General features: G+C 31.1%; 6 protein-coding genes across 19 annotated transcripts in view; 3 read left to right on the top strand and 3 right to left on the bottom strand.

Moving 5' to 3' along the window:
• Positions 1-215: 215 nt before the first annotated feature.
• LOC126915348 (MIT domain-containing protein 1-like) lies at positions 216-1,926 on the bottom strand. Of its 2 annotated transcripts, none has more exons than XM_050719956.1 (5): positions 1,777-1,926; positions 1,277-1,431; positions 829-1,067; positions 554-753; positions 216-425 (listed from the first exon to the last, which is right to left on the bottom strand). In XM_050719956.1, exons 2-5 carry the CDS (start codon positions 1,395-1,397, stop codon positions 257-259), a joined length of 729 nt encoding a protein of 242 aa, XP_050575913.1. In that variant the 5' UTR covers positions 1,398-1,431; positions 1,777-1,926; the 3' UTR covers positions 216-256. The 2 variants fall into 2 exon arrangements, with proteins under 2 accessions (XP_050575913.1, XP_050575912.1); XM_050719955.1 differs by having other exon boundaries at positions 1,277-1,416; positions 1,777-1,923.
• Positions 1,927-2,108: 182 nt separating this feature from the next.
• On the top strand, positions 2,109-4,257 carry LOC126915347 (STAGA complex 65 subunit gamma-like). Of its 5 annotated transcripts, XM_050719950.1 has the most exons (9): positions 2,109-2,238; positions 2,384-2,608; positions 2,692-2,755; positions 2,829-2,899; positions 2,970-3,186; positions 3,265-3,428; positions 3,509-3,673; positions 3,734-3,851; positions 4,121-4,257. In XM_050719950.1, exons 2-8 carry the CDS (start codon positions 2,439-2,441, stop codon positions 3,831-3,833), a joined length of 951 nt encoding a protein of 316 aa, XP_050575907.1. In that variant the 5' UTR covers positions 2,109-2,238; positions 2,384-2,438; the 3' UTR covers positions 3,834-3,851; positions 4,121-4,257. The 5 variants fall into 5 exon arrangements, with proteins under 5 accessions (XP_050575907.1, XP_050575909.1, XP_050575906.1 ...); XM_050719952.1 differs by lacking the exon at positions 4,121-4,257 and having other exon boundaries at positions 2,431-2,608; positions 3,734-3,929; XM_050719949.1 differs by lacking the exon at positions 4,121-4,257 and having other exon boundaries at positions 3,734-3,929.
• Positions 4,183-7,230, top strand: LOC126915343 (ADP-ribosylation factor GTPase-activating protein 2). 2 transcript variants are annotated; one of them, XM_050719936.1, is made up of 8 exons: positions 4,183-4,307; positions 4,626-4,817; positions 4,890-5,021; positions 5,115-5,147; positions 5,467-5,769; positions 5,939-6,213; positions 6,416-6,788; positions 6,874-7,230. In XM_050719936.1, the coding sequence occupies exons 1-8, from the start codon at positions 4,233-4,235 to the stop codon at positions 7,126-7,128; spliced, it is 1,638 nt and encodes a 545-aa protein (XP_050575893.1). In that variant the 5' UTR covers positions 4,183-4,232; the 3' UTR covers positions 7,129-7,230. The 2 variants fall into 2 exon arrangements, with proteins under 2 accessions (XP_050575893.1, XP_050575894.1); XM_050719937.1 differs by lacking the exon at positions 5,115-5,147.
• LOC126915346 (probable protein phosphatase 2C T23F11.1) lies at positions 5,771-9,683 on the bottom strand. Of its 2 annotated transcripts, XM_050719947.1 has the most exons (6): positions 9,363-9,683; positions 9,222-9,278; positions 8,645-8,847; positions 8,202-8,407; positions 7,906-8,131; positions 5,771-7,830 (listed from the first exon to the last, which is right to left on the bottom strand). In XM_050719947.1, exons 2-6 carry the CDS (start codon positions 9,242-9,244, stop codon positions 7,499-7,501), a joined length of 990 nt encoding a protein of 329 aa, XP_050575904.1. In that variant the 5' UTR covers positions 9,245-9,278; positions 9,363-9,683; the 3' UTR covers positions 5,771-7,498. The 2 variants fall into 2 exon arrangements, with proteins under 2 accessions (XP_050575904.1, XP_050575905.1); XM_050719948.1 differs by lacking the exon at positions 9,222-9,278 and having other exon boundaries at positions 9,363-9,682.
• A 221-nt stretch (positions 9,684-9,904) lies between these two features.
• Positions 9,905-12,179, top strand: LOC126915345 (zinc finger protein 41-like). The gene is made up of 5 exons (XM_050719946.1): positions 9,905-10,460; positions 10,722-10,975; positions 11,075-11,178; positions 11,259-11,593; positions 11,655-12,179. Exons 2-5 carry the CDS (start codon positions 10,784-10,786, stop codon positions 12,113-12,115), a joined length of 1,092 nt encoding a protein of 363 aa, XP_050575903.1. The 5' UTR covers positions 9,905-10,460; positions 10,722-10,783; the 3' UTR covers positions 12,116-12,179.
• A 229-nt stretch (positions 12,180-12,408) lies between these two features.
• LOC126915344 (ecdysone-induced protein 78C) overlaps positions 12,409-23,416 on the bottom strand; it is a 140,568-nt gene continuing 129,560 nt past the window's right edge. For 3 of the 7 annotated variants that reach the window (XM_050719945.1, XM_050719940.1, XM_050719938.1), the window contains exons 6-9: positions 23,002-23,319; positions 22,292-22,688; positions 13,964-21,835; positions 12,409-12,928 (exon numbers count right to left, since the gene is read on the bottom strand). In XM_050719945.1, coding sequence (XP_050575902.1) covers positions 22,296-22,688; positions 23,002-23,319 — 711 coding nt within the window. In that variant the 3' untranslated portion in view covers positions 12,409-12,928; positions 13,964-21,835; positions 22,292-22,295. Of the gene's footprint in view, positions 12,929-13,353; positions 21,836-22,291; positions 22,689-23,001; positions 23,320-23,416 lie in introns of those variants that run through there. The other 4 variants (XM_050719941.1, XM_050719943.1, XM_050719944.1 and 1 more) reach the window with 4 other exon arrangements.

Raw genomic sequence — 23,416 nt, 5'->3', positions numbered from 1 at the left:
TTATTACATTTGTATAAAAATATATTATATATTGTATCATATTCTAAGAATCTTAATTTAGATATAAGTAAAATTACAAAAAATACTGATAAAAATAGTATATTCTTTTCTAATGACAAGCTACTTATAATAGAATTTATAATCCTAAAGTAGAAGAAATCAAGTTTTGTAAAAATAATGTAATTTGAATTGACCTGATGAATAAATAAAACCAATTTGTTTGTTATATTTTTATTTACTTTCCTGCATTGATTATTTAGGTCGCTAACTGCTCATTCTTTAGTTGACTTTTGTGAAATACATCTATGGTTGTCTCAGAACAAGGTCTCAATTCAAGATCACAAGAACCTAATACGAACTTTCCATTAGGTGCTTTAAAATAATCTAATCCACGGCCGATCTTAATTATCCAACCATTGCTAAGTCTGAAACAAAAGTACATAATAAATGCAAAATATTCTATCATTACATATTATATCTTATAGAACTAAAATAAGAATAAAATACAATGATTCAATAAATATAATTACACCTAACTAAACTATATTCTTACACTATTTGTCTGTCATGTAAAGTATCAGAAAAATTAAATTCGAAAGAAATAAGATGAGATGATAAACTCTGTTTCAGTTCTTCTAATCTTGCTATTTGATTCTTCTTATCTTCTGGATCAAGGGTTGTAATTAAAGATATTTTAGACAGTGCATGACATTTTTTTACTGCCAGTTCACATAGCCTTACCAAATTTTGACACTAAAAATAAAATATAATATCAGTTTAAGATATATTGATATATAACTTATAAACTAAATTAAAATTAAATAATACCTGATGAAACATTCTTATATAGGGGTCTTCGATACAAATATATGTAACTGTAGCATCTAAAAATCTTCCAAAGACAGTACCATAACCATATCCTGTACTACCAGTTTCAATTTTGATTAATTCTCTGTATATGCCACTTGCCTTCTGCTTTTCAATTAAATCCTTTATTTTTTCTGCTCTGTCCAAATACTGCGATGCCCGGGTAGCAAAATGTTTCTGCCTTATTGGATCTTTTGTTTCTAATTGTTATATTAAAAATTTGTTAATCAATTTATAAGTTTGTAAAAATATATAAAATAATAAAATGAGTAATACAATATTTAAAGATAGACATAAATTTTTTATTAACAATTTAAAAAAATTAAAATAGAAATTAAAATTTCTTATAATAATAAAAAAAATTAATAATGTTAACAAAATAAAATTAAAAATATATATGTAATGTTACCTTTCATAGAATCAAGAAGTATTTGTACACCTTCTTGATATAATACAAAGGCCATTGTATATTGTTTATTGTTATCTCTTTCTACCGCTCGTTTTAAAATCGAAGCTGCTGCACTTTCCATTGTATATACATATATATACCTTAAGTAATTTACACTAAATTATGTTTTCAAAAGTAATTGCATACACTTAAAATATATTGCACATTTCTAATATTCGAATAACTTCTAATCTACTACTTGAGTATTTAAAAAATGTATTCGCGTTCACATGATACGCTGTGCATGCGCAGAAGATTATAAACAATGGAAAGATGATATCTCATGAATCAAAAACATTCAATAGTGAGTGATCGTTATTTTTTAAACAATATTTGTCCTTGCTATTCATTAACAGAATAATTGTATGCGAAGAATTTTTATATCGAAAAGTGTTAATTAACATATAGGTACGTATATGATAGATGAATAAGGAATGAAAAAATAAAAATTTCATACTTACTATTTACTTAATAAATTAAATATCAAATCTGTCTTGTAATAGAACTAGTTTCTTTGCTCCATAATCACATACTTGAAATATCGATTCTCAAATATATCGAAAGTCATTTCGATTAATGTCACGATACAAAACAATTATATGGCGCTCAAGAATGTAATTCTAACCTAAAATTTAGCTATGTTAAGTTAAAGTAATTTAAACGAGATGCAAGATTAATTGAAGTTTAATTTTGATCGTATAAAATTCAATAAAGAATATCATTCTTAAACAATTCATAAATGTGTAAAGCACACCTGACGTTGTTATTAAAATGGACAATTATTTGATTACAGGTTTTTAACCAAAATGCAATGACGTTCTCTCAACAGTATCGTGCCACGTGAGCTATATACCAATGTGTGCGCGGGTTTTTAAATAGAAAAACTATACTTACTGTATTGCACTGCGTTACTGTACTTTCATGTGCGTAATATAAGAAATAAAATTGTTTAATATCACTTATACTATACCATTAGATAAATTTTTTCAGTGGAAATATTTTTAATTATGAATTATTTTAAATAACTGTTTATAATTATATCATTAATTACATTTTACTTTTTAGCAGTATAATAAAGAGAAATGTAAAAATTGATCATTTTATACCAACTATAGTTTTTACGATGAAATCTACTAAAAATATTGGAACTGGTACTTTATGGGGGGAATTACCAGCAAGAGAAACTCTAAAACAAGAAGTAATAACTCCAGATGTCATAGAAAATATTTGGAGACAAGTTATGGAAGAATCAAATAACCCTGATTGTGATTTTCAAGTGGATAAAAAAGCTGAGTATGTATAGTAAATTTATCCTCAATTTAAAAACAGATCTTGATTTTAGAACATTATACAGCTTTTTCTTTTTTTACTTACAGATTACCTATGGGAAATCTTCATGTATTAAATACTATAAATCTTCATCAACAACTAAGGATGATGGTAATAATGTGAAATAATTATTAGAAACATATAAGTCTTATATTTCTTTAATAATATTTGCATTAATTGTTAGGAAGAAGGGATGGTACTGGAAAATATGACAACAATTGAAGTACAAGATTTACAAGAAGTACAAAAAGAGAGGTATTAAAACGTATATGCATAAAATACATTTGTATAATTCAGTAAAACATTAACAAGATTTTTATTTTAGAAATGTATTTAAAAATGCTTCAACGATACATTACCTTACACCAGAAACAGCTCGTTCTATATTGAAGCATGCAGTTATTACTCTTTTAGCTCACATTGGATTTGAAAAATCTTCAAATATAGCTATAGAAACGCTTACAGATATTGCAAATCATTTTTTGAGAAGAATGACACTTTTAATGAAGGCAGCATATGAACAGAGAGATCATGGTTTTCCAGTAATACAAAATTTTATCAGTTTACTCTTTATAAAAATAAGAAATTCATAAAAAATATATGTGTGTATATTCTTATAGGATATATTAGAAAGGGTATTAGTGGAAACAGGTATTGGTGGAGTAGCTGCTCTTCATGACTACTATCAAGAATATGTGCTGAAATTTGAAAATAACATGAAAAAGAAAGTTGAGGCAATGATGGAGAAACAAAGGCAATTTGAACTTAATGTTTATAGTGCTAAGTATTTAATTGTACTGAAGAGGCTGCAATGCTTCTGAAGATGAAATGTTTTATTTCTATTAATATTTGTTCAATTTATAGGATGGTTTTAGATGAAGCAGCTAATAAATTGCAATTTGAGGAACTTGATGAATTTGGGAATGTGTACCGAGAAGTGCCGACTCTTCAACTATTAGATCCTGAGATGGGCTTCCCTCCAAGTCTTGATGCTGGCTTCCAAATGCTGTATAGTCTTGAACAAGATGAGTAAGTTATTTTCATGAATATTAATTTTTGTGCATTACATTATAAAGTCGCTGATTATAGGTTAAATAACTTGGAAGTAGAAGAAGAAGAAGTAAATGTAAGCGATTCTCCAAATACTGGACAACGACCTGACATATCAAATGATAAAAAAAAATCTTGATATGTTTAATAAATATATGTAATCCTAAATTTTATTTTTATTTTATGTAAAAAAAAATTTTCTAATAAATTCTTAATATTAGTAATGTTTCTAAAATTGTATATAAATTCATTATTAAACTAATGAAAAAGTCTAATATTGCATGAAATCTTTAAAAATTTAGTGTTTATTTTATATTATACATGTTTTATTATGCATTGAATATCTAAAAATAATTTGCATCTCTTATATTAAAAGTGAATGACTTAATGTTTATATGAACTTAAAATATTAACAATGATTTCCAGCTGCTTCTAGTAAATTATTCGCTTCGAATTACAAGCAAGCGACCTCTATGTATAAAAAGCTGCCGCCACGCATCCCAGAATACTTTGCGAAGTCATTGACAACACGTCAAAAATGGCAGATCCAGCGCCTAGTAAAAGTGATATTGAGGAAATTTTTAAAAGATTACGAGCTATTCCGACAAATAAGGTTTGCTTCTTCATTTTTTAATTCTCCATGCGATGTTGAGTATCAGGTTGTACAAAATTACAAAAGACAATAATCTGACAATAATCTTGACGTTAATGTCATATTTTTATCCCCAACCTGTAATTTCCTTCTGTCTCATAATGACACATATTACGGGATGTTCTGTGTCAATTTTCATTTCGACAATAATAGAACCTTATAATTCTCGTATTGAAAAATGTATTACATCATCAATTAAATCTATAATTTATAATTAAGCAATTAATCAAATATTACTATAATATATATGTTGATATAGTACTATGATTTTTTTTTTAGACATGTTTCGATTGCAATGCAAAAAATCCAGCATGGTCCAGTGTGACTTATGGTGTCTTTCTATGCATCGACTGTTCTGCAGTTCATCGAGGATTAGGTGTCCATTTGACATTTGTTCGATCTACTCAACTTGACACAAATTGGACTTGGTTGCAATTGAGGAACATGCAATTGGGTGGAAATGCAAATGCTGTTTGTGAAATTTGAAATTATTAATTGTTATTAAAATTAGTACATTATAGAAATCTTTGTTATACTTTCCAGAGAAAATATTTTGCACAACATAATTGTACAACAACAGATGCTCAGCAAAAGTATAATTCACGTGCTGCTATGCAATATAGAGAAAAATTGGCGCAGGCATCTGCTCAAGCAATGCGACGTTATGGAACAAAGGTAAAATATACATTGTTTGTATGTATATTCACCATACAGAACATGCAATTTAGTTAATTAAACATTTTATAATTACAAATATGGTAATTATAGGTTTTTCTTCCTTCAACAAAAAATAAGACAATGGTGAGCTGTAAAACTACTTTTACAAAAGCATCATCGAATTACTAATACTTGTTTAAAACTTTATTTAAAGATAGCATTGTAAAAGTTAATATGTGGTCATTTTTATGCTCAGTTATTAATAGTTGTAAAAACATATGCACTATTTTTTCAAAATTATTTATCATTGTATGTTCTATTTTATTCATTACACCAACAGTTTCAGACTATTTTCATTATATGACTAACTTGCTCAGCGTGTATGTATCTTACATAAAAAAAAAGATTGTTTTAAAATACATCTAGATCAATTAATTTTTCTTAAGGTTGTGTTTTATTGTAGCTGCATTTAGATGATGATCCAACATCAACATCTGAAGAGCAAGCTGAAGTTGATTTTTTTAAAGAACATGAAAGTACTGAGATATATCATCAGTCTTCACTATGTCCTGAGGGAAATTCAGTTCCTGCTTCTAATTCTGTATCAGTAAATGACAATGAGGACAAAAATAATCAAAAAGATAGCTTAGAAACTGCTGCTAATTCTTTAGGCCCTACTGTTAAGTTATCTGATTCTACCTCAAACTTGGTATCTGAAAGAAAATCAACCATAGGTGTCAGAAAGGTTTCAAATAAACGAAGTGGTGTATGTATACAAATGGTTATTTATTCATCACTTATGTTTAACATAGTTTAATAATGAATGGTATAAATTTTAAAATATTATTTTGACTTTAGAATACTAGCACAATCTTAAAATACTAGTACATTTTTAATTAAAAGTTTGCTATTAATTTTTTATACTTTTATAATAGTTGGGCAAGAAAACTGGTGGGTTGGGTGCTCAAAGAGTCAAAACAAATTTTGACGAATTAGAAAAAAGTGTTGCTGAAGCTAATAAAGAACCACAGGAAAAAGATCAACAAGAAAATACAAAAGAAGAACAAGATGAAATTGCTACCCGGCTTGCCTACCGCTATGAAAAGAATTTAAGTGAACAGGCTAAGAAGATAGAACAGAGAACGAAACAATTAGATCCTTCTAAAGCAACACAAGCAGAACGTCTTGGTATGGGATTTAATACACGAAGGTAATGTTTATATCTTATTTGTAAGCTTGTATACATATATTTATATAAAATATTATTATTAATATATGTACCGTATCTATATAATTTTATATATAATTGAAGAATTATTATTTTGTGTAATAATACTGAAAAAAGAAAGAAATTGTAAATATTGTACACATAACATAAAATACGATATATTGGAAATATGTGTAATTTACAGTGGTGCAAGTCATTCTGCACTTGGTGATATGAGAACAATAATGCAGGAAACATCATCAAGGACTATAACTGCTTCTGAACCAAGACCGAGAGATGTTGATGTCGAACGAGATCCTTTTATTAATTTAGACGAATTTTATGTGGTTTTTTCAACACCATACAGTAGCAATACTAACAACAAATCTCGTAATGAAGAAGTTATTGTTGTTGCAGAGCCAGAACCACCAAAACGTGTAGCTCCTCCATCGAGCAAACCAAGTAATAGTAAGAATGATGTTAAAACGATGGTAGAAGGAGAAGCACAGAAGAAATTTGGTAGTGCCAAGGCTATTAGTTCCGATCAGTATTTTCAGGACAACAAAGATGATGATTCTGTGAGTTGCCGTTACATATTAATATTCTTTTTGTACATCCTATCGTTCTATTTAAATTACAATTTTATGCCACTTTAATTTACAGTGGGAACGTAAAAATAATTTGCGCCGTTTTGAGGGTTCATCTAGTATTTCATCAGCTGATTATTTTGGCACAGGAAGTTCTACTGTCACATCCCCCACGTCTTCTTTATCAATACGTCTTAGCGGTGGAAGAACTGGAGTTGATTTAGATGATGTTAGAGAAAGTGTACGTCAAGGAGTAAATAAGGTTGCAGGTAGATTAAGTTCTCTTGCCAATGCGGCTGTTTCTTCTTTACAAGATCGCTATGGACTTTGAACGAAAATTTACTGCATTTTACTAAAATTGTTACTATACTTATATTTGGACATTTCTTGTCCATTGTTCGAAACTGTAAATAAAAACTTGTAATTCAGCTTATTTGTAATTTGCTTTTTAAAATTATAAATAAGACATGTTAATAATTATAATGAAAGATAAAATATTGTTGATAGAAAATCAATCTTTCTTCTTAAAAATTTGTGTTCATAAAACTTAAAACACCGAAGCTCATAGAAAAGCTTAACAAATTTTATAAACTTCGACATCACGAAGTATGACAATGAGACATTGTTCATCATTATGATGTAAAATTAAATATAAAGAATTTAAAAAAATAATCAACATAAAATATCAATAATTTATATAACTAGGAATTTGTACCAATAGATTCCTTGCAGCGTGAAATTAAATGAGAATATGGTTTTCCGTGAAGGAAACATACAAGGATGACCGTCATATTATCACAACCAGTACCCATTAAGGCATCTGGAGCAAGGCAATGTTTCATAAGCTCTTCACAAATTTCTTCAGGATCCATTGTATCCTGTTCTTCTCCTATCCCAAATTTCGACTGGACTAAACGTGTTCGTATAAAATTGACTACTTCATTACTCGTCATTACATCCCAAATACCATCACAAGCCAATACAACAAATTCCCAATCTTCTGTTATTCGAAACTCTTGAACTTCAGGAAAAGCTATAAATATAAAGATGCATTAACATATATCAATTTTTCATTAGGAATTCCATATTATTATTTATTATCTATTACCAGTTACGATTTGTTCTTGCGGTGGTTTACGTTCATTTCGTTTGAACATAAAATCTCCTAGAGCACGAGATAATGCTAATTGACCATTGACTCTGTTAAATTCAACCCAGCCACCACCAACTTCGATTCTTTCACGTTCATCTTTCAATGTAGGTTTATGATCGCGACTAAGTGGAACAGCATTACCATTAATGCTTGCCACTGCTCTACTGTCACCTGCATTTGCCTGTAAAGGTTTTATATGTCAATAATTGCAATAAAATAAAAAAAAAAACAGTAACTTAGAAAGAACTTACACTATATATAATATTGTCCTTTATAAGAAGTGCTATAACAGTAGTTCCTGCTTGTTCATCTTTAAGTGCTGCATCATTTTGCATTGCTTTATCTAATTCCAGAAAACCCTGTTGTATAGCTTGAACAATGTTACCAGCTTTGTACTCGCTTCTTCTAGTTATATATTCATGAAGATGTTTTCCAGCATGTTGTGCCATTGCCGCACCTATCAATGTTATCTATTACTTCTTTGAACATGGAAGGAATTATATATAAACTTATCTACTATAACTTCTAATTTACAGCAATTATAATAGAACCTGAAATTTTCTTTTAAAGTATATTTTCTCTGTGTGCTTCAAATCAATCAGTATTTAAATACTTCTTGTATGTAGCTTTAAACAATACAATAATATTATCAGCTTATAATTAAAAACATTACATTTTTATGTCATATTCTCACCTCCATGACCATCATATACTGCAAAGAATGCTGTACCAGGATCGTCAGGTAATGAAAGTATATGAACATGGCAATCTTCCATTTTGATACGCCATCCTTGCATACAGGAACTTCCAACTCGATAGTTTGAGTTTCTGCAGCATGCTAATTTCTTAGCTGTTACAGGTTCACTGAGCGTTTGACCCATTATTTTTCTGAAGATTCTGATATTATTTACAACATACCATTATTTGGAATATAAATTACATAACTTTTGAATAATAAAATTTAAACTTAACACATTTCCAAAATAATATTCTATTAAACATATCTCTTTCGAAATTTTAATTATTGATTTATTTACGCGAGTTATAATTAACTGTTCTTTTATAGTCGTTTTATTATATTCCGCTTTTGCTTACATATTTATCTTTGCAAATATGAAGTTATTGTATTTGTTAATGTTTTCTTATCCTTACGTAAAATCTGTTCTTGTCAAGAACTCAAAGTTTATAATTTCTGTTATTCGTACGTAAGTTTGATACAAACACTTTGTACAAAACTAAGATCTAACGTCAAACATCAAAGATGATCTAACCTCTCGCAGAATTTTATACGCATCGCATCTTCCACAATTCAAGGTTAGAGAAATATCCTTTAAAAATAATATTTTTGCGCTTATATACTACAATTAGCTCTTGCTCTATTTATGTGATCTTAATTTAGCATCGCATCTCACCTTCAAACTGTCAAACGAACATAGGTAAATATAACCTCTTTACCTACTATTCGTTTCGTAGAATTTTTTAAAAAGTAAACAATATCATATAACTTTGACAAGACCGTATCTTTATGCTATGAGTTACGTGTTTAGACATACAAAATCTCACTGTCAATTACCAATTACGTCGTAAAAATTACTCGAAAATATCCACTTCGTCTAAAACGTATTAAGTCAACAGCTGATTAGTCATCGATCAGCTGCAACTATGTCACAAAAAATGTGAGCGACACAGATGAATAACTGATTTGCAGCATAAGTAAGGAGATCGGTGATACAGTCAAAATATTCACAATCAGAAGAAGGACCTCTAGTAGTCAAAAATGGAATTATACGTTACTTCTCCAGTGCTTTTGGTGGGAAAAATGTTCATATTCACGAACGTACATCGAGAGGGGAAATATACATTCGTATTGGCGACTAGTAAAAGGTAAGAACGAAAAAATAAAAATTGCTTATGTATCTTGAAAAATTTTTTCAAGAATTCGAAAATTTCAACTTTGAAAAATTCATGGAATGTGACGTCATTTTCAAAAATCGGCGAAGTTGTGCCACCTCGTATACCGTCATGTTCTGCTGATATAAAATCGCAAAATCGACCAAGAAACTTTTGCTCTTAGATTTTCACGACGCAGTGTTCTGCTCGTAGAGATATAGAGATAAGTGGATGCGATATTGGAATAGGAAAAAAAGCTACATACTGACGTCACTCGTTGATCGGTGTTATATTTACATATTTACTATACGAATATGCATGCGTTATAAGGCAAGAACACAAAGGACTTTTTTGCAGCATTTTCTTTCTATTCCTATACATATCGTTTTTTGAGCTCGCTCCCGCACTCGTCTATACATATCTCTATGATTTTACCGCTCGTTTTCGAATCGCCATTAAGTGTTTGCTTTCCGGCCAACTTCGTACGGCTCTTTCGTTGAGCATACCTATGTGTATATAGTTCGGCCATTTGACCGCTAGAGGCGATAATTCATGGAACATACTTTTGGCTGAATTTCTTCCGGAAACATCGGCGATCTTTCTACTTATCTCTGTTTGTGGTACGTGTTGAATGAATTTTTGAATGTGATTTGTATTTATATGTGATCATTAATAGTTTAATGGCAAAAATGTTTTGTCTACATAAAGAATGTGATATGTAAAATATTATCAGCATTTGGAAAATTTACATTATCAAATTTAATTACTATAATTTTAAATTATCAAGTTAGAATAATAATTACCATAAAAGAATAATATAGTAATGTAATGTAACAGAATTTATAATGTAAATAAAATATGGATGTATATATATATTGTAGATATTTATAATATGCTAATATACAATAATTTATTTTTGGATATACTGTAAAAGAAATAATTCATGATGGGGCGTGATACAAATTCAGAATCTGAGAGTATTTTGTCTGAATCTAATGATTTGGTGAAAGACGTTGATGTTGTTGCTAAAACCAAAAGAGATGAAAAGCCTCACAAGTGCACTTTTGATGGTTGCAATTTATCTTTTTATAGACCATCTCGATTAAAAAGACATATGAAATTTCACACAGGAGAGGTAATGCTTGCATTCTATATGTTTTTTATATTTTAACATCTATTTTTAGTTGTTTTGTTAGTAATTGCATTTAGATAGATGTGGTTTATGTATTTGTAGAGGGACTACAAATGTACCTATCCAGAATGTGATAAAGCTTATACTAACAATTGTCATTTGAAACGACATATGGAGAGCCACAATGCGATAAAAAAGTTATATAAGTAAGTAAATTTTATCTTACGGTGAATTTCTTTATTACTTTATATCTTAAATTTAATAATGTATTTTAATTTGATTAAAGATGTCCAGAATGCTCATTGCATATTACTAATCAACATAACTTAAAACGTCATTATAATACAATGCATGTAAACCGTGACAAATTAACTTGCAAAGAGTGTAATGAAACTTTTGTAAAAAAATACCAGTTTAAGATACACATGGCAAAACATAATTCGGTTTTACATAAATGTGATGAATGTAATAAAAGTTTTACAAATATTACAAAATTTAAAGAGCATAAAACATATCACGAAGGAGGAGGTAAACAATATCCATGCAGTATGCCAGGATGTAATGAAGTTTTTAAAAAATGGCTGCTTCTTTGTGCTCATAAAAAAACTCAACATGTAAATGGTAAATATTAATTTTAAATTCAAAGATTTTTAATTTTAAGTACTTATAATTGTGATTCCAGATTACAAATGTAAAAACTGTGATAAAATATTTTTGAGCAAACGACATTTAAGAATTCATTCTCAAGTTCACATGGAAAATAGATCTGTTATACCTTGTCCTTTTGAAAAATGCCCTCGTGTTTATTACTTTAAAAATAATTTAACTCATCATATACGGACTTATCACCTTGGAGAAACATATGAATGTGATATATGTAAAATAAAGATTGGCACAAAACAAAGATTAGCAGTACATATTCAGAAACTACACATGTCAGAAAAAAGGATAAAAGAGATCAAAAAAAAGTTACAGCGCAAAAAAAGGAAAGATGCTGGGGTAGTTAAAAGGAGTGCACTGTCCAAATTAGTTGGAATTAATTTACCAGCAAAAGTAGAAAAAATGGTATTAAAAGGAGAAGAAACTATACCATACTTAGAACAACTTGAAACAGAATCAAATTATAATGCAGATTGTAATTAACTTATTTCTATAACATAAAATGTTATCATAGATATGTAATCATAAATATATATATATAAAGTAATTGTGTCTATTTCTTTACTTTTCAAAATTGTAGAAATTTGTTAGCACTTATTATCATTTATAATTTTCTTCTCTTATTAATAGTTTTAATTTACAGGAATTTATGTTTTTTAGCACTATATTTTAATACAGATACTCTATTCGATACATAAAAATACAGTGCAAATACATGTACTAAAACTTAGCAGCAACAAAATTAAGGTGAATTTAAATTGTGATTATAGAAAAAGTTATAGATGGCAAGAAAAATCTTAGTTTTATTTATTTGTATCTAACAGTTCTGTATTCTAATGAAGCTAAATTTCTTATTGAAGATGTTTGAAACATTTAAGAATATTTATTTAATTGTACTTAACCAACGACGTCGAGTTAGAGTCATGGTACGTTTTCTGGCCAAACATAAGAAACACGAGCTAGACTCGTGGCACGTTCTTTGGGCCAAACATAAGAAACATGAGCGAGAAATGTGGTACATTCTTCGGGCTACATGCGACAAACATTTTCTTTCTTGACCGCATTAGGACGCGCAGATATATTTTCTTGAAAAATGTTAGAAATATACCCTTAAAAATCTTGTTCAATGATAAATTGGTAGTAATTATTTATCAAACATGTTACAACATAAAATTAGTTGTACCTTACACATCAAAAGAACGGTGCTATTTGAACAACTTCAAACGCGCAGTCAGGCCGTGAAATGACACGACGTCTGACCGACCTTGCCGATGGTTACGACACGCGCTGTAGGAACTTAAATCATAAGGCAAGGGGTTAGTACAAGTTTATTATTAATGTTAAATTTGTTAATTTTTATGTATCATGTCTGTAATTTACAGCATTTTTTATTTTTATTCCATAATTAATAAAGATGTTTGTTCATATTGCTGTATAATAAAAAGTTGTATTTAAAACTTTATCTCATAAAATAACTTTATTTTGTATTTTACCAAAACTTGATCATAGTGTTTGTACCCTATTATATTATTTAGTTTCTTCAATCATCATTTTAGATATAAACTATAGTTCATTGTAATTTTGGATTTCATTTGCAGCTGGTGGATATAATTTAAATACAATATAGTCCATGCATATTAACTTGTTCTTAGTTATATTTCTTGTCTTCTTTCTAATTATACTAAACAAAGGATTATAACTGGTACAAACCATTTAACGAATTAATATAAATATAAATATATTTTATGTAAATACAAAAACAATTAAAAAAACATTCCATTGTCAAGATTATAAAATTAAATTTTTATATTTCGAAATTTGTTTATATTAAAATATTAATGCGTATTCTAAGCAATGGATACTCATATTATCCGAATAAAACAGATATTTATAGTTTAAGCCAAGGTACTCAGATGGTCAGTTAGTATGATATGAACGTGAATTGTATTCCTTTCTAAAAGTATTATTTCAATATTTTGATAATTCTGTTTCATCTGGATTTTTGCAAATAATTTTTTACAATTAGATGTTTTTTACACTTTAGTGTGAAAAATTAAAATAATAACACAGGTACTTATTCAGGTAACAGATATTGCTTTACACATACTACTGAATCATTATCCGGATAGTATGAATATCTAAGTATGAATACCCGTATTATTCCGGTCGTTCCGGAAAATTCGGAACTTGCTTACACTATTAAAAACACGCATAAAAAATACACAATATAACCATGTGAAAAATATTTTTAACTCTGTTATTACAAGAAAGGAAATATTTAACAGAATATTAATTAAAACAATTTTATGGAAACATGTTTCTGATAATTACATTTAGTAGTAACTTTCATAATATTGTATTGCATCGCAATTTTTCGTATATCTTCCCACTGTGAACTACAGAAGACGTTTCGACCAGTTTCTAACCTCTAAAACAATTTCGAATAATAATTAAACATTTATCTGATCAGATCGAAAGTCGATTTTATCGATACTGTTGTTTTTAAAATATCGACATTATATATTAAGCTAATTGGACAAATGACTAATACTTGAATTTTCCATCTTTGCGTGACGAAGTATGAGCGGAAATACGAAAGAAGGAAGCCATGAATGTGAACGACTAAGAAACTTTACGTTTTCTAATTGTCTACGAATAATTCTAACACACATACAAGATTTTTTAATCCATTTACACTATCATTGTATCAACAGTGTTTACTAAAAAGTATGCATTCGAGATTCAAGTTAAATTCATTACAGTTTATATAATTAATTTAATTTAATTCCATTCCGATTGTTTCAGCTCGCCTGTATTTGTTATCGCAAAACGATCTTATACGACAATTAAAATCTCGTTAAACATTGATTGAACCATTTGAGTGCAGAGAGTAGTTTTATGTATACATTTAAATTGTAGATTTTAAATAATAGAATGTGTTTTGGGAGTTTGGGTAAAATGAAGGATTCGAGACAGAAAGAAATGTTGCCTTTATTTTTTAACACTATTTAAAAAGTTTATTAACTGATACTGATCAAATAACAGTAAATCACGAACGATTTTCTCAATGTAAAGGCACAACTGCTGGACATACGATGTTGTGCATGTCCAATAGTTGTTTTATAACGGAAGAAATATGAGAAGCGTTTCTGTGCTTTTCGTATTTCTTGTCCGAGTATCGAGGAACGCGGTCACGATCCTCTGCACTCAAATGGTCAAGTATTCTACCGTCGACAAACGTTGTCCGAGCATTTTAACTCTCTGCGATCTAGTTCGTTTTTTTCTTTTTATCGCGATTCGTTGCAAAACAATTTTACGTTATGAGACGTTCAATATCGGCAGCGTGAACTTCAGATGAAATCGGTTTCTAGAGGATTTACAAAAATACGATCGATACGCGCATATTTGCAAAGAGCTAAAGTGGACAAACTTTTGTCTTACAGGAAAAAAAAAAATATAAAATATCGATCGATTATTGCGACGGTATGTATGATAGAGATATACATATATTATTTTGTTTCTTTATTTCTTCGTGCATCCGTTAGATCGTGATGCATTACGAACAGCATGACAATTACTTTCCATTGCATTTCCTTTGGATTCCAATTTCGTGAATCATCCAATAGTTTCAATAGCGATTCTTTCTTCGGTTAATTACTTTGTTTTATTTTATTTCTTCCGTTGTTTTCCCTATTTACTCAAACTCTTTGCATTTGTCGAATTAATTTAAATTGCGTACCTTATCATGTGTAATTTTATTTCAAATTAAATGTCATATATAATTCTCTCAAAATTATTTATACATCATAAAAATACTTCGCGCTAAGATATTCATACGAACAGAAGCGTGTATTAATTGTACAATAAATTAATGCAGGCCGCCTGATGGAAAATAGGGAAAACATATTGCATTGCGAAAGGATTAAATGTTAATTGAATTGCTATTCGATTTAGCAGAATATATTCTGATATGTCGGAAATTAATCGGTTATCGGATGAAACGATACTGATGCGATTAAGTACGATCGTAGGTGAAGTAATATAAAAGAGAAAATAATATTTAATGAACACCCATGAATGAGATGGAAATATAACGCTGAATATATGATTGAATCAAGCAACGACAATAATAACGTATTTATTGAATCTGTAATACAAATAGCGTTGTATGAAATATTCAATTCATTTTAATTCATCTTTGCTCGGAACTATTATTTGTAGTAGAGGCTTATTAAAAAATTAGTGTCCTTTTTGTTAGAAAAATATTTTTCACGCTTTTATCTGGCAATAATATTCTGAATTAAAACATGAAAGTTTCTTAAAATTCATGCATTGTTTTCGACATTTTGAGCACAAATGAATTAAAACATTTTACAACGACAAAACAGTAGTTGAAATCATTTGTTGTATCTAAGGAACAAAATTGCTGAATCACGTCATTATAATTTCATAAGTAGTCGTACTTATACAATTTATTGTTTTGCCATTAAACAATATATACGTATTATTGTCGCATCTTGATTAAACAAATCAACATTTCCCAATCTACATATTGTTTACAAAAAGTGAAAACGTTTAGTTTAGAAATAGTAAGCAGATATTCTATCCAAAGGTAGTTCATGAGTTCATAAGATTTTCTTTATATTACATACACCTTTCCACCTTTTCAGAACGAACACAATACGATATCTTCATAATTACAAATGGTAAAAAATTTAATTAGAAAACATAAAAGGTCAAGGCTCGTTAAGTTAATTGGCAAAAATGGAAACGATTGGGAAACGCTGCACAAAAAGAACCATTCTGTTAGCTATAGTTTGTAAGTTATATTTCCTGCTATTCAGCATCGATCATCTGACACCACCATGGTGATTATCCGTGAGAGGGGTATGAGGAGCTCAAAATCTGTGCGTGTTACGACGAAAACGACGAATTTCGTATCCTTATGTACCTGTACGCACCCATATATTACTAGGACCAAACTGTCATATGTCATGCGACTATTACATAAGTACGGCAGGAGAGATATGTGGATTGCGTGTGAAATTAGATGTCGTGGTGAACGTGAAATGAGCGAGCATGAGCGTATCACGTTATTGTGTATGCGTCACGTTAGGACGCTATATATGTAGATGGAGGGGCCACATTATTATACTTGAGAGAGGAAAAGAAAGAAAGAAAGAGAGAGAGAGAGAGAGAGAGAGAGAGAGAGAGAGAGAGAGAGAGAGAGAGAGAGAGAGAGAGAAAGATATAGGGAGAGATTAACAAATAAATATAATTACACGTACATCGCGCGCTTGAGCGTGCACGCATTAAACCTAATCTCTAACAAATCGATATCGTTTTTATAAAACAAATAAATGAAACATTTGTACTTTAGCAGTATAGAGCAGTCGTTTTGTCGTACTTATTTACCTTAATATCATTATCGTCGTTTATATTATTTTATACATATATATGTAATATTATATTTTTTTTGCTTTTAAAGAACAATTCCCGCCTTGCTTGGCACGCCGTCATCCATCGTCATCGTCACCTCAATCACTTCGATATATCGTTTTATACATAGGCTGTTTTATAAATCGTGAATCGATCAGAGAAGAACCGTGCAGATTCTGTGCCGGATGTAGGACGACCTCGCACAAATCTACCTAACGTATAATGTAGAAAGTACTATTTAGGTTATCGTCAAGTTTCTGTCAAAGATGCTAGATGCTTCAGATTCAGTAATACCTTTATTTTCGGGATCGCCTTGTATTTGACCGTGGAATCTTCTACTTTCCTGATTGTTTTACGATTTACAAAACATCCGGTATAGATATAGTATGCAGTCGATATCTCGCCTATATAAAAATGAAGAGTATGTATAATATATGTGATATAGCGTACGCAACGAGATGCACGCTTGAGCTCAACTTATCTATAAATATACAATCATAGAATCAATATCAAACAAAATCATGATTATTGCAGAGTCCTGTTTTACGGGCGGAATATATGTATATATTTATATATATATATATATTTACTATATATTTTTATCTCTGAAATGAAAGGAATCGCCATCTTTTTTTCTTTGTTAGCGTTTCCCAATATTCGTGCGCAAATTACGAGACAAATTTATAAGTTGATGTATTGTTAAACGTAACGGTCATGTAAATATGAGTATATCAAAATAATAAAATAATAATAATAGCTATATTGGATGCGATTATAGTTCGAATAATATTAATAATAATGGTACATTGATTACACAACGATTCCCACAGTATATGTACAGATATTATAGCACCATGACCGAAATCTCAATGTTAAAAAGTAGCATATGAGAGCAAATAGCACACGAGATTAAAGTGGATGGAACGGGGAGAATGGAAACGAGACTGAGAGGAAACGTGTAAAGAGGAAAAGGCGATTTTGCGCTTCGTTCGGAACACGAGACGAGGGAAAGAAAAAGAAAGGATATTACACTTTAATTTAAACAATATAACATCGATTCTCATTCTTATTAGCTTTTCTGATTATGCCGGCCAATCATTTATTTATCGAATTATGATGAAATAATAGTCGGACAATTTACAAAAACGAATCAACTACATTTGATGTGTGATGTGAAACAAGTTGAGGTTATGCGATTGGAATATAGCATATTTTTGAACGTTTATGAGATTCAATGACTTATGTAGCGATAGCATTGAGTTCAATAGGAGAAATCCAGTAAAGATGATTGGCCGGCCTGATCGAGCGATCATTATAGTTTATATTAATATCGTTATTTAAGTATTTGGCCGTTTCGATTAACGTGTTCCAACAACGTTTACGAGCGTATCGTGTTACGCGACTGTTAACTTGACGAATAAGTCGTAGGGACTAGAAATTTTGAAAAAAAAAAAGATAGAAAATAGAAAGAAAGAAACAAACGAATCGCAATTCAAATATCACAGGAGGAAAATGTCGTAACTTTTTCTCTCTTCATTTTCGTTTCTACTTTAATATAGATGATTAGGACAGCCACTAAATCGATTCAAGTTGCAGAATTTATGTACACATAAAAATTCTCATACATACATATAGGTATATCAAGTGACTTGATTTGTTTACATTTTATTGAAATTTTCCTCCTTTACGTGTCTCGCGACGAAGAGGACAAGATGTTAGTAATAATTTAAAAGATATTCCAGCACGACTCGCTGCACGTGCTTTCCTCTCTTATTACATCATATTTTCGCGCAGATCTGTTTTGGTAGATTGTAAGAGAGCCGAGAGAAGCATTCGGTTGTTGATTTTTTTTTTTTATCAGAGGAATCAGAAATAGGAAAAAGAAAATTATAATTACGTTCACGTGTGTATACGTATGCGCATGTGTATGAATGTACACGCATATAAATTTTTGTTGCCTTAATGGATTGAAAAATGGCCTACTATTGTAGATCTACGCTCATTCGACATAATGCGTTTAATAACTATTTTTCTTGCATATAGATTTATAATCTTTATATATATATATATATATTTTAATATATATATAGACTCATATTTATATTATATTAAACGATGATATCTCCCTTCTTTGTTCAATATATTAATTAGGTATGATATGTTTATTCACAACTTGATGTGAGCGCTTAGAGTTGGAATTTTTTCTCCTCCTTCTAGTTACCGTGAAGATAGTCTTTTTCACATTTTCTTTCCTTTTTTTTTTAGCGACAGTGATATATCGACGATATATTATATTTAATTTAAGTACGACGCTAGATAAAACATTAATTTCTCTAATAGATAAACTTACATTTTCTTCATTTCTCACAATGAATATATAATATATACAGTGATGGCTAAAGAAAAGGTTGAAAATTCATATTTTTATGTATTTGCGTAACTGTATGTTTAATGCTAATATTTGTATGATTGATTTATGAAATTCCCTCTCTCTGATATGTAGATATTCATTCGTTTGTGAAGTTGTATTCATATAATAGGACTTAATAGGAAAATCTATTAATAGTATCTTTTACAAAGTAATGTAAATCCATAAATTATCCACGAGCGAACATCATAAAATTGATAATGGAATAAGAAATTCAATCAGACCAAAAGAAAATCTAAAAGAACATTAAATCTTAAATTCGGCGTAAATATATCGATAAAATGTTGCAATTAAATTTATACTACTTTGTCTAATGAATCTTTCATTTCTTGTTTAAAATATTGCTTTCTTCAAATAAAATACATTCTTTCTCGTCCCTACACATATAATTATTTGTTTCATCCATTTTCAGATCATATATATTCTCATACTATACTGTGACCCGTGTTATAAAATATAGTTCCTCCTTGATAAATTATAGCGTTCACTATGATGATTTAATTCCTTAGATGTTCTGTTATCCACCACTGTATATATACATATGAATATGTATATTAATTACATATCGATACACGTTACATGCTAGTCATTGTCAGAGAATTATTAGCGTTCAAGAGTTCGAAGATTCAAACATGCTCACTTCAGGATTTTATCAACGATCGGAAAACGATTTTCGGCCGTGGATCGATAACAAATACAACAGTTCAACGTAACAAGTACATTATATTATTATACACAATGTTCAATTCTTTAACTTTTATTTTTCTTCGTTTCTTTTTTTCGTTACGTACGCGAGATATTTATTCACTAAAAATCCTTACACCGAGAATTTTAGAAGTCTTAACGAAAGAACAACTTCGAGCATGTTATTCTCACTTTCCGCGGAACACCCTGAAGCGACGCAACAATATCCATAAAGGTAATTCACTATACTACTTGTCAAGTAATAAAAATAGAGATTGCATAGATTGAGATTCGTAGCGGATGCATCTAGAGAGATACGTCCTATAAAGATTTCCTTTTGAGCTTTTATATAGCGTGAAACTTTTTACTTTGTATATGTATATTAAGTGTCTAAGTGTCAGTTTTGTACGCGCATGCATTCGTCCACGTTGCAACATGCGTGTATCATTTATATGTACGTACCACCATATTTATTTATATATTTATTCTCTTTTGCGATCGCGTGAACGTGCAGCTATCTATTGAGTCACAGTTTTCACACTGGGGGATGGAAACGGTATTTTTTGAGAGTCGATTGCATGAAAAAAATATGATATTATGTTCTCGATATGTTTACAAGTTCGACGTTGCACCTTGTACTCGTATGTATTCGTGAGATTTTCGATCACTGTTTTCGACAGATCGCTGCACACGGACTGCACTTTGAACGTTTATACGATCCCCGATTAGCCAAGGTTCCGAAAAATTCGCTTGACAATTATTTTAACTGGATAAAATCGTAATAATAAACGTGCCTTGTAAAGCGATCACGATTTTGTGCTATCTTTTTGATGCGACGCGTGTTCGATCACTGCGTCGCTTTATTGCAATCAACGATATGCGCCAGACCAACATGATACGAAACTTGATTCCCTTGCTCACCGACTTGACTATGTACTTATTTAAAATGCTTTCGTTGGATTAGTGCGTCTTATTGCACACGTATAGCGAATGATACAAATTCCTTCTACTTGAAAATCCCCTTTTGAACTCTCTACCTACCCTTGCACGATTTAGAACAATCGAAGGAGGGCTTGCCTTTATAATTATCTCAAAGAAAGAGTACTTTTCTTTTTCAAAATCTAGTAACTTTTTAAAAGTTATTCACTCGTCGTATATATATATATATACACACACATATACACACCTATGTAATATATATATATATATATACTTCGTCCAATACGTAATCGATCCAATCGTCGATTGTTCGCATTGTATAGCTCGTTCTATTCCTGTTAATCGGATAAATTTTCTCTTTCTCTTCGTATATCGTGTCAAGAGTGTTTCGATCAGCAATCTGTACCCTTCGCCTTGCCAAACGATCCATCTTCCCAGCCTGTACGAGTGAAACAAAGTGAAGAGCACAAGATGGATCTCGATGATGGCGAAGATCGAGTCGCCATATCGGTGGCTTCCTATTTTTTTTCTTTTTTCGTTCGAATCGAATCGTCGTCTCGTCATCGTACCGCTGTACGTCACCGCCAACGAGCGAAAACAAATCGTCCTCGATGTCCGAGCTGCATTTGTGCGATGAACACCGGCAATTAGAAAGACTCTTCCGGCAGGGCCGTTCATTCTCGTCGAATTAACTCGATGTACTCTGAAACATTCTTCAAAGACGATCCCACCATTAAAATTCTTCGCTATCGTGCAGATTGCCGCGTTGAATTGCAAATCGAATCGTGGAGCTGAGGGGCGTGGACGAAAATGCAAACGTGGATTTATGGAGTGCGACTTCGCGAGTAACGCGCACCACGAGATTGGAAGAATAAGAAAGATTCGAATTATTCGAAGATGGGATTTTAGATATCCCATGTAAACACCATTTCGGCCTATTTAATACAGTAGAATCTCATCGGTAGATCGACGTTGTTTATGCAGATTTCGATCTTTCGTGAACGCAATTAAAGAAACGAAAGGGATCTGTTTTATTTAACAAACGTTATACAGATTACCCATATACTTTAGATATTTAATGTATTTCTATGGATTAGCGGCGACCAATATTGCACTGTACTTGTTAAGAGTTTAGAGAACACAAAGAAATCATAATTTAAGATAATCACCTCTTCACTGAAGATCTTCTTCACACTTAGGAATGTCGAATATCTCGGCAAACAGGGGTGGCAATTTGAGCTTGGTCCAGTTCCTCCTGAACCAGTCGAGCAGATTCGCATGTCTGGCACCCAGAGTTCTTAATTCTGGTATCCTTTGTGAGACGCTCGAGACACCGGAACAACCTCCCGCGGAAGTAGCCTCGCCGGAAACCGTGTGATTCCGTAACGCTTGAACTTTCAGCGCCTCCAAAAGACGATCCTGAAGCCTCTGCACTGTTTTCACGTCGTTCAGACCTGGTCTTTCACCCAGAAGCACGGCGCCGGAGAAAAGGCCCAATTCGGTGTCCGATAGTTGATGGGCGTTTAAGGCCGAAGTGAATTGCATCAAAGCAGACACGAAGTCTGGCTGTTTTTGTTTCGTATTGATCAATTAATGGACGATTGTTGATATTCTCTGACATTTTGTGTCGTTGTGATATCGAGTGAGATTTAAAATTTAATAGTCACGGCATAATTCGAGTTACGTTCGACCATTGTTCGGGTAATTGAGATTTAGTTATGAGTTTGTATATTCGAACATTAAAGTATTAGCTTGTTCTTATAAACGAGACTCTACCGCAATACGTTTCAATTTTCAGATATTTATGCTGTTTTTCACATCGAATTATTAGGCAATGATTGCAACCTACGGCCATAGAAAACGACAAGCGAGTTCTTACCTCGTACATCAATTCCATTTGTTGCCTAGTGATATAAGTACCATCCTCGAATGTCATCGAACTGTCAGTGGTCATCTTTGAGATATGGCTTAGCCAGACTTCAAAGAAACCGACCTTAATCAGAATTAATTGATCGTCCTGCGAAAGATCACAAAATCCTGGCACCCTTTTGGCAAACTCCACCACCCTTTGTACCGATGGCGTTATCCTAGTGGCGAATTGTTGCCAAAGCCAGATCCTTTGCGATTCAACTGTTTCTGCTGTCGAGGATGCCGCCTCTGGGTCCTCTGGACTGGCGGGCTGCGAAGAAGTACTCGCCTAATCAGCAGGATTATAAAAGAAACAGGCGTTGCTGCCAGTTCCAGTTCCACCGCGTCATTCTAATATGTTAATCAATTAATTAGAAGCGGATACG

This window comes from Bombus affinis, chromosome 4 (genome assembly GCF_024516045.1).
Source record: "Bombus affinis isolate iyBomAffi1 chromosome 4, iyBomAffi1.2, whole genome shotgun sequence".
NCBI classification, from domain to species: domain Eukaryota; kingdom Metazoa; phylum Arthropoda; class Insecta; order Hymenoptera; family Apidae; genus Bombus; species Bombus affinis.
The sequence above is the reverse complement of the archived record's forward strand: the minus strand, read 5'-3'. Positions and strand labels throughout refer to the sequence as shown.

Bases quoted from the DNA above. Each gene is read 5' to 3' on its own strand.
- LOC126915348 (XM_050719956.1), bottom strand. From the start codon at position 1,397: ATGGAAAGTGCAGCAGCTTCGATTTTAAAACGAGCGGTAGAAAGAGAT. The intron at 1,068-1,276 runs GTAACATTACAT...TATAACAATTAG, and splicing joins ACTTCTTGATTCTATGAAAG to AAACAAAAGATCCAATAAGG. The intron at 754-828 runs GTATTATTTAAT...TTTTATTTTTAG, and splicing joins ATATAAGAATGTTTCATCAG to TGTCAAAATTTGGTAAGGCT.
- LOC126915347 (XM_050719950.1), top strand. From the start codon at position 2,439: ATGAAATCTACTAAAAATATTGGAACTGGTACTTTATGGGGGGAATTA. The intron at 2,756-2,828 runs GTAATAATGTGA...ATTAATTGTTAG, and splicing joins ATCAACAACTAAGGATGATG to GAAGAAGGGATGGTACTGGA. The intron at 3,429-3,508 runs GTATTTAATTGT...TTCAATTTATAG, and splicing joins CTTAATGTTTATAGTGCTAA to GATGGTTTTAGATGAAGCAG.
- LOC126915343 (XM_050719936.1), top strand. From the start codon at position 4,233: ATGGCAGATCCAGCGCCTAGTAAAAGTGATATTGAGGAAATTTTTAAA. The intron at 5,148-5,466 runs GTGAGCTGTAAA...GTTTTATTGTAG, and splicing joins CAACAAAAAATAAGACAATG to CTGCATTTAGATGATGATCC. The intron at 5,770-5,938 runs GTATGTATACAA...CTTTTATAATAG, and splicing joins TTTCAAATAAACGAAGTGGT to TTGGGCAAGAAAACTGGTGG.
- LOC126915346 (XM_050719947.1), bottom strand. From the start codon at position 9,244: ATGCGTATAAAATTCTGCGAGAG. The intron at 8,408-8,644 runs GTGAGAATATGA...TAACATTGATAG, and splicing joins AGTATATGATGGTCATGGAG to GTGCGGCAATGGCACAACAT. The intron at 7,831-7,905 runs GTAATAGATAAT...TTATATTTATAG, and splicing joins GCAAGAACAAATCGTAACTG to CTTTTCCTGAAGTTCAAGAG.
- LOC126915345 (XM_050719946.1), top strand. From the start codon at position 10,784: ATGATGGGGCGTGATACAAATTCAGAATCTGAGAGTATTTTGTCTGAA. The intron at 10,976-11,074 runs GTAATGCTTGCA...ATGTATTTGTAG, and splicing joins TGAAATTTCACACAGGAGAG to AGGGACTACAAATGTACCTA. The intron at 11,594-11,654 runs GTAAATATTAAT...TTGTGATTCCAG, and splicing joins AAAAACTCAACATGTAAATG to ATTACAAATGTAAAAACTGT.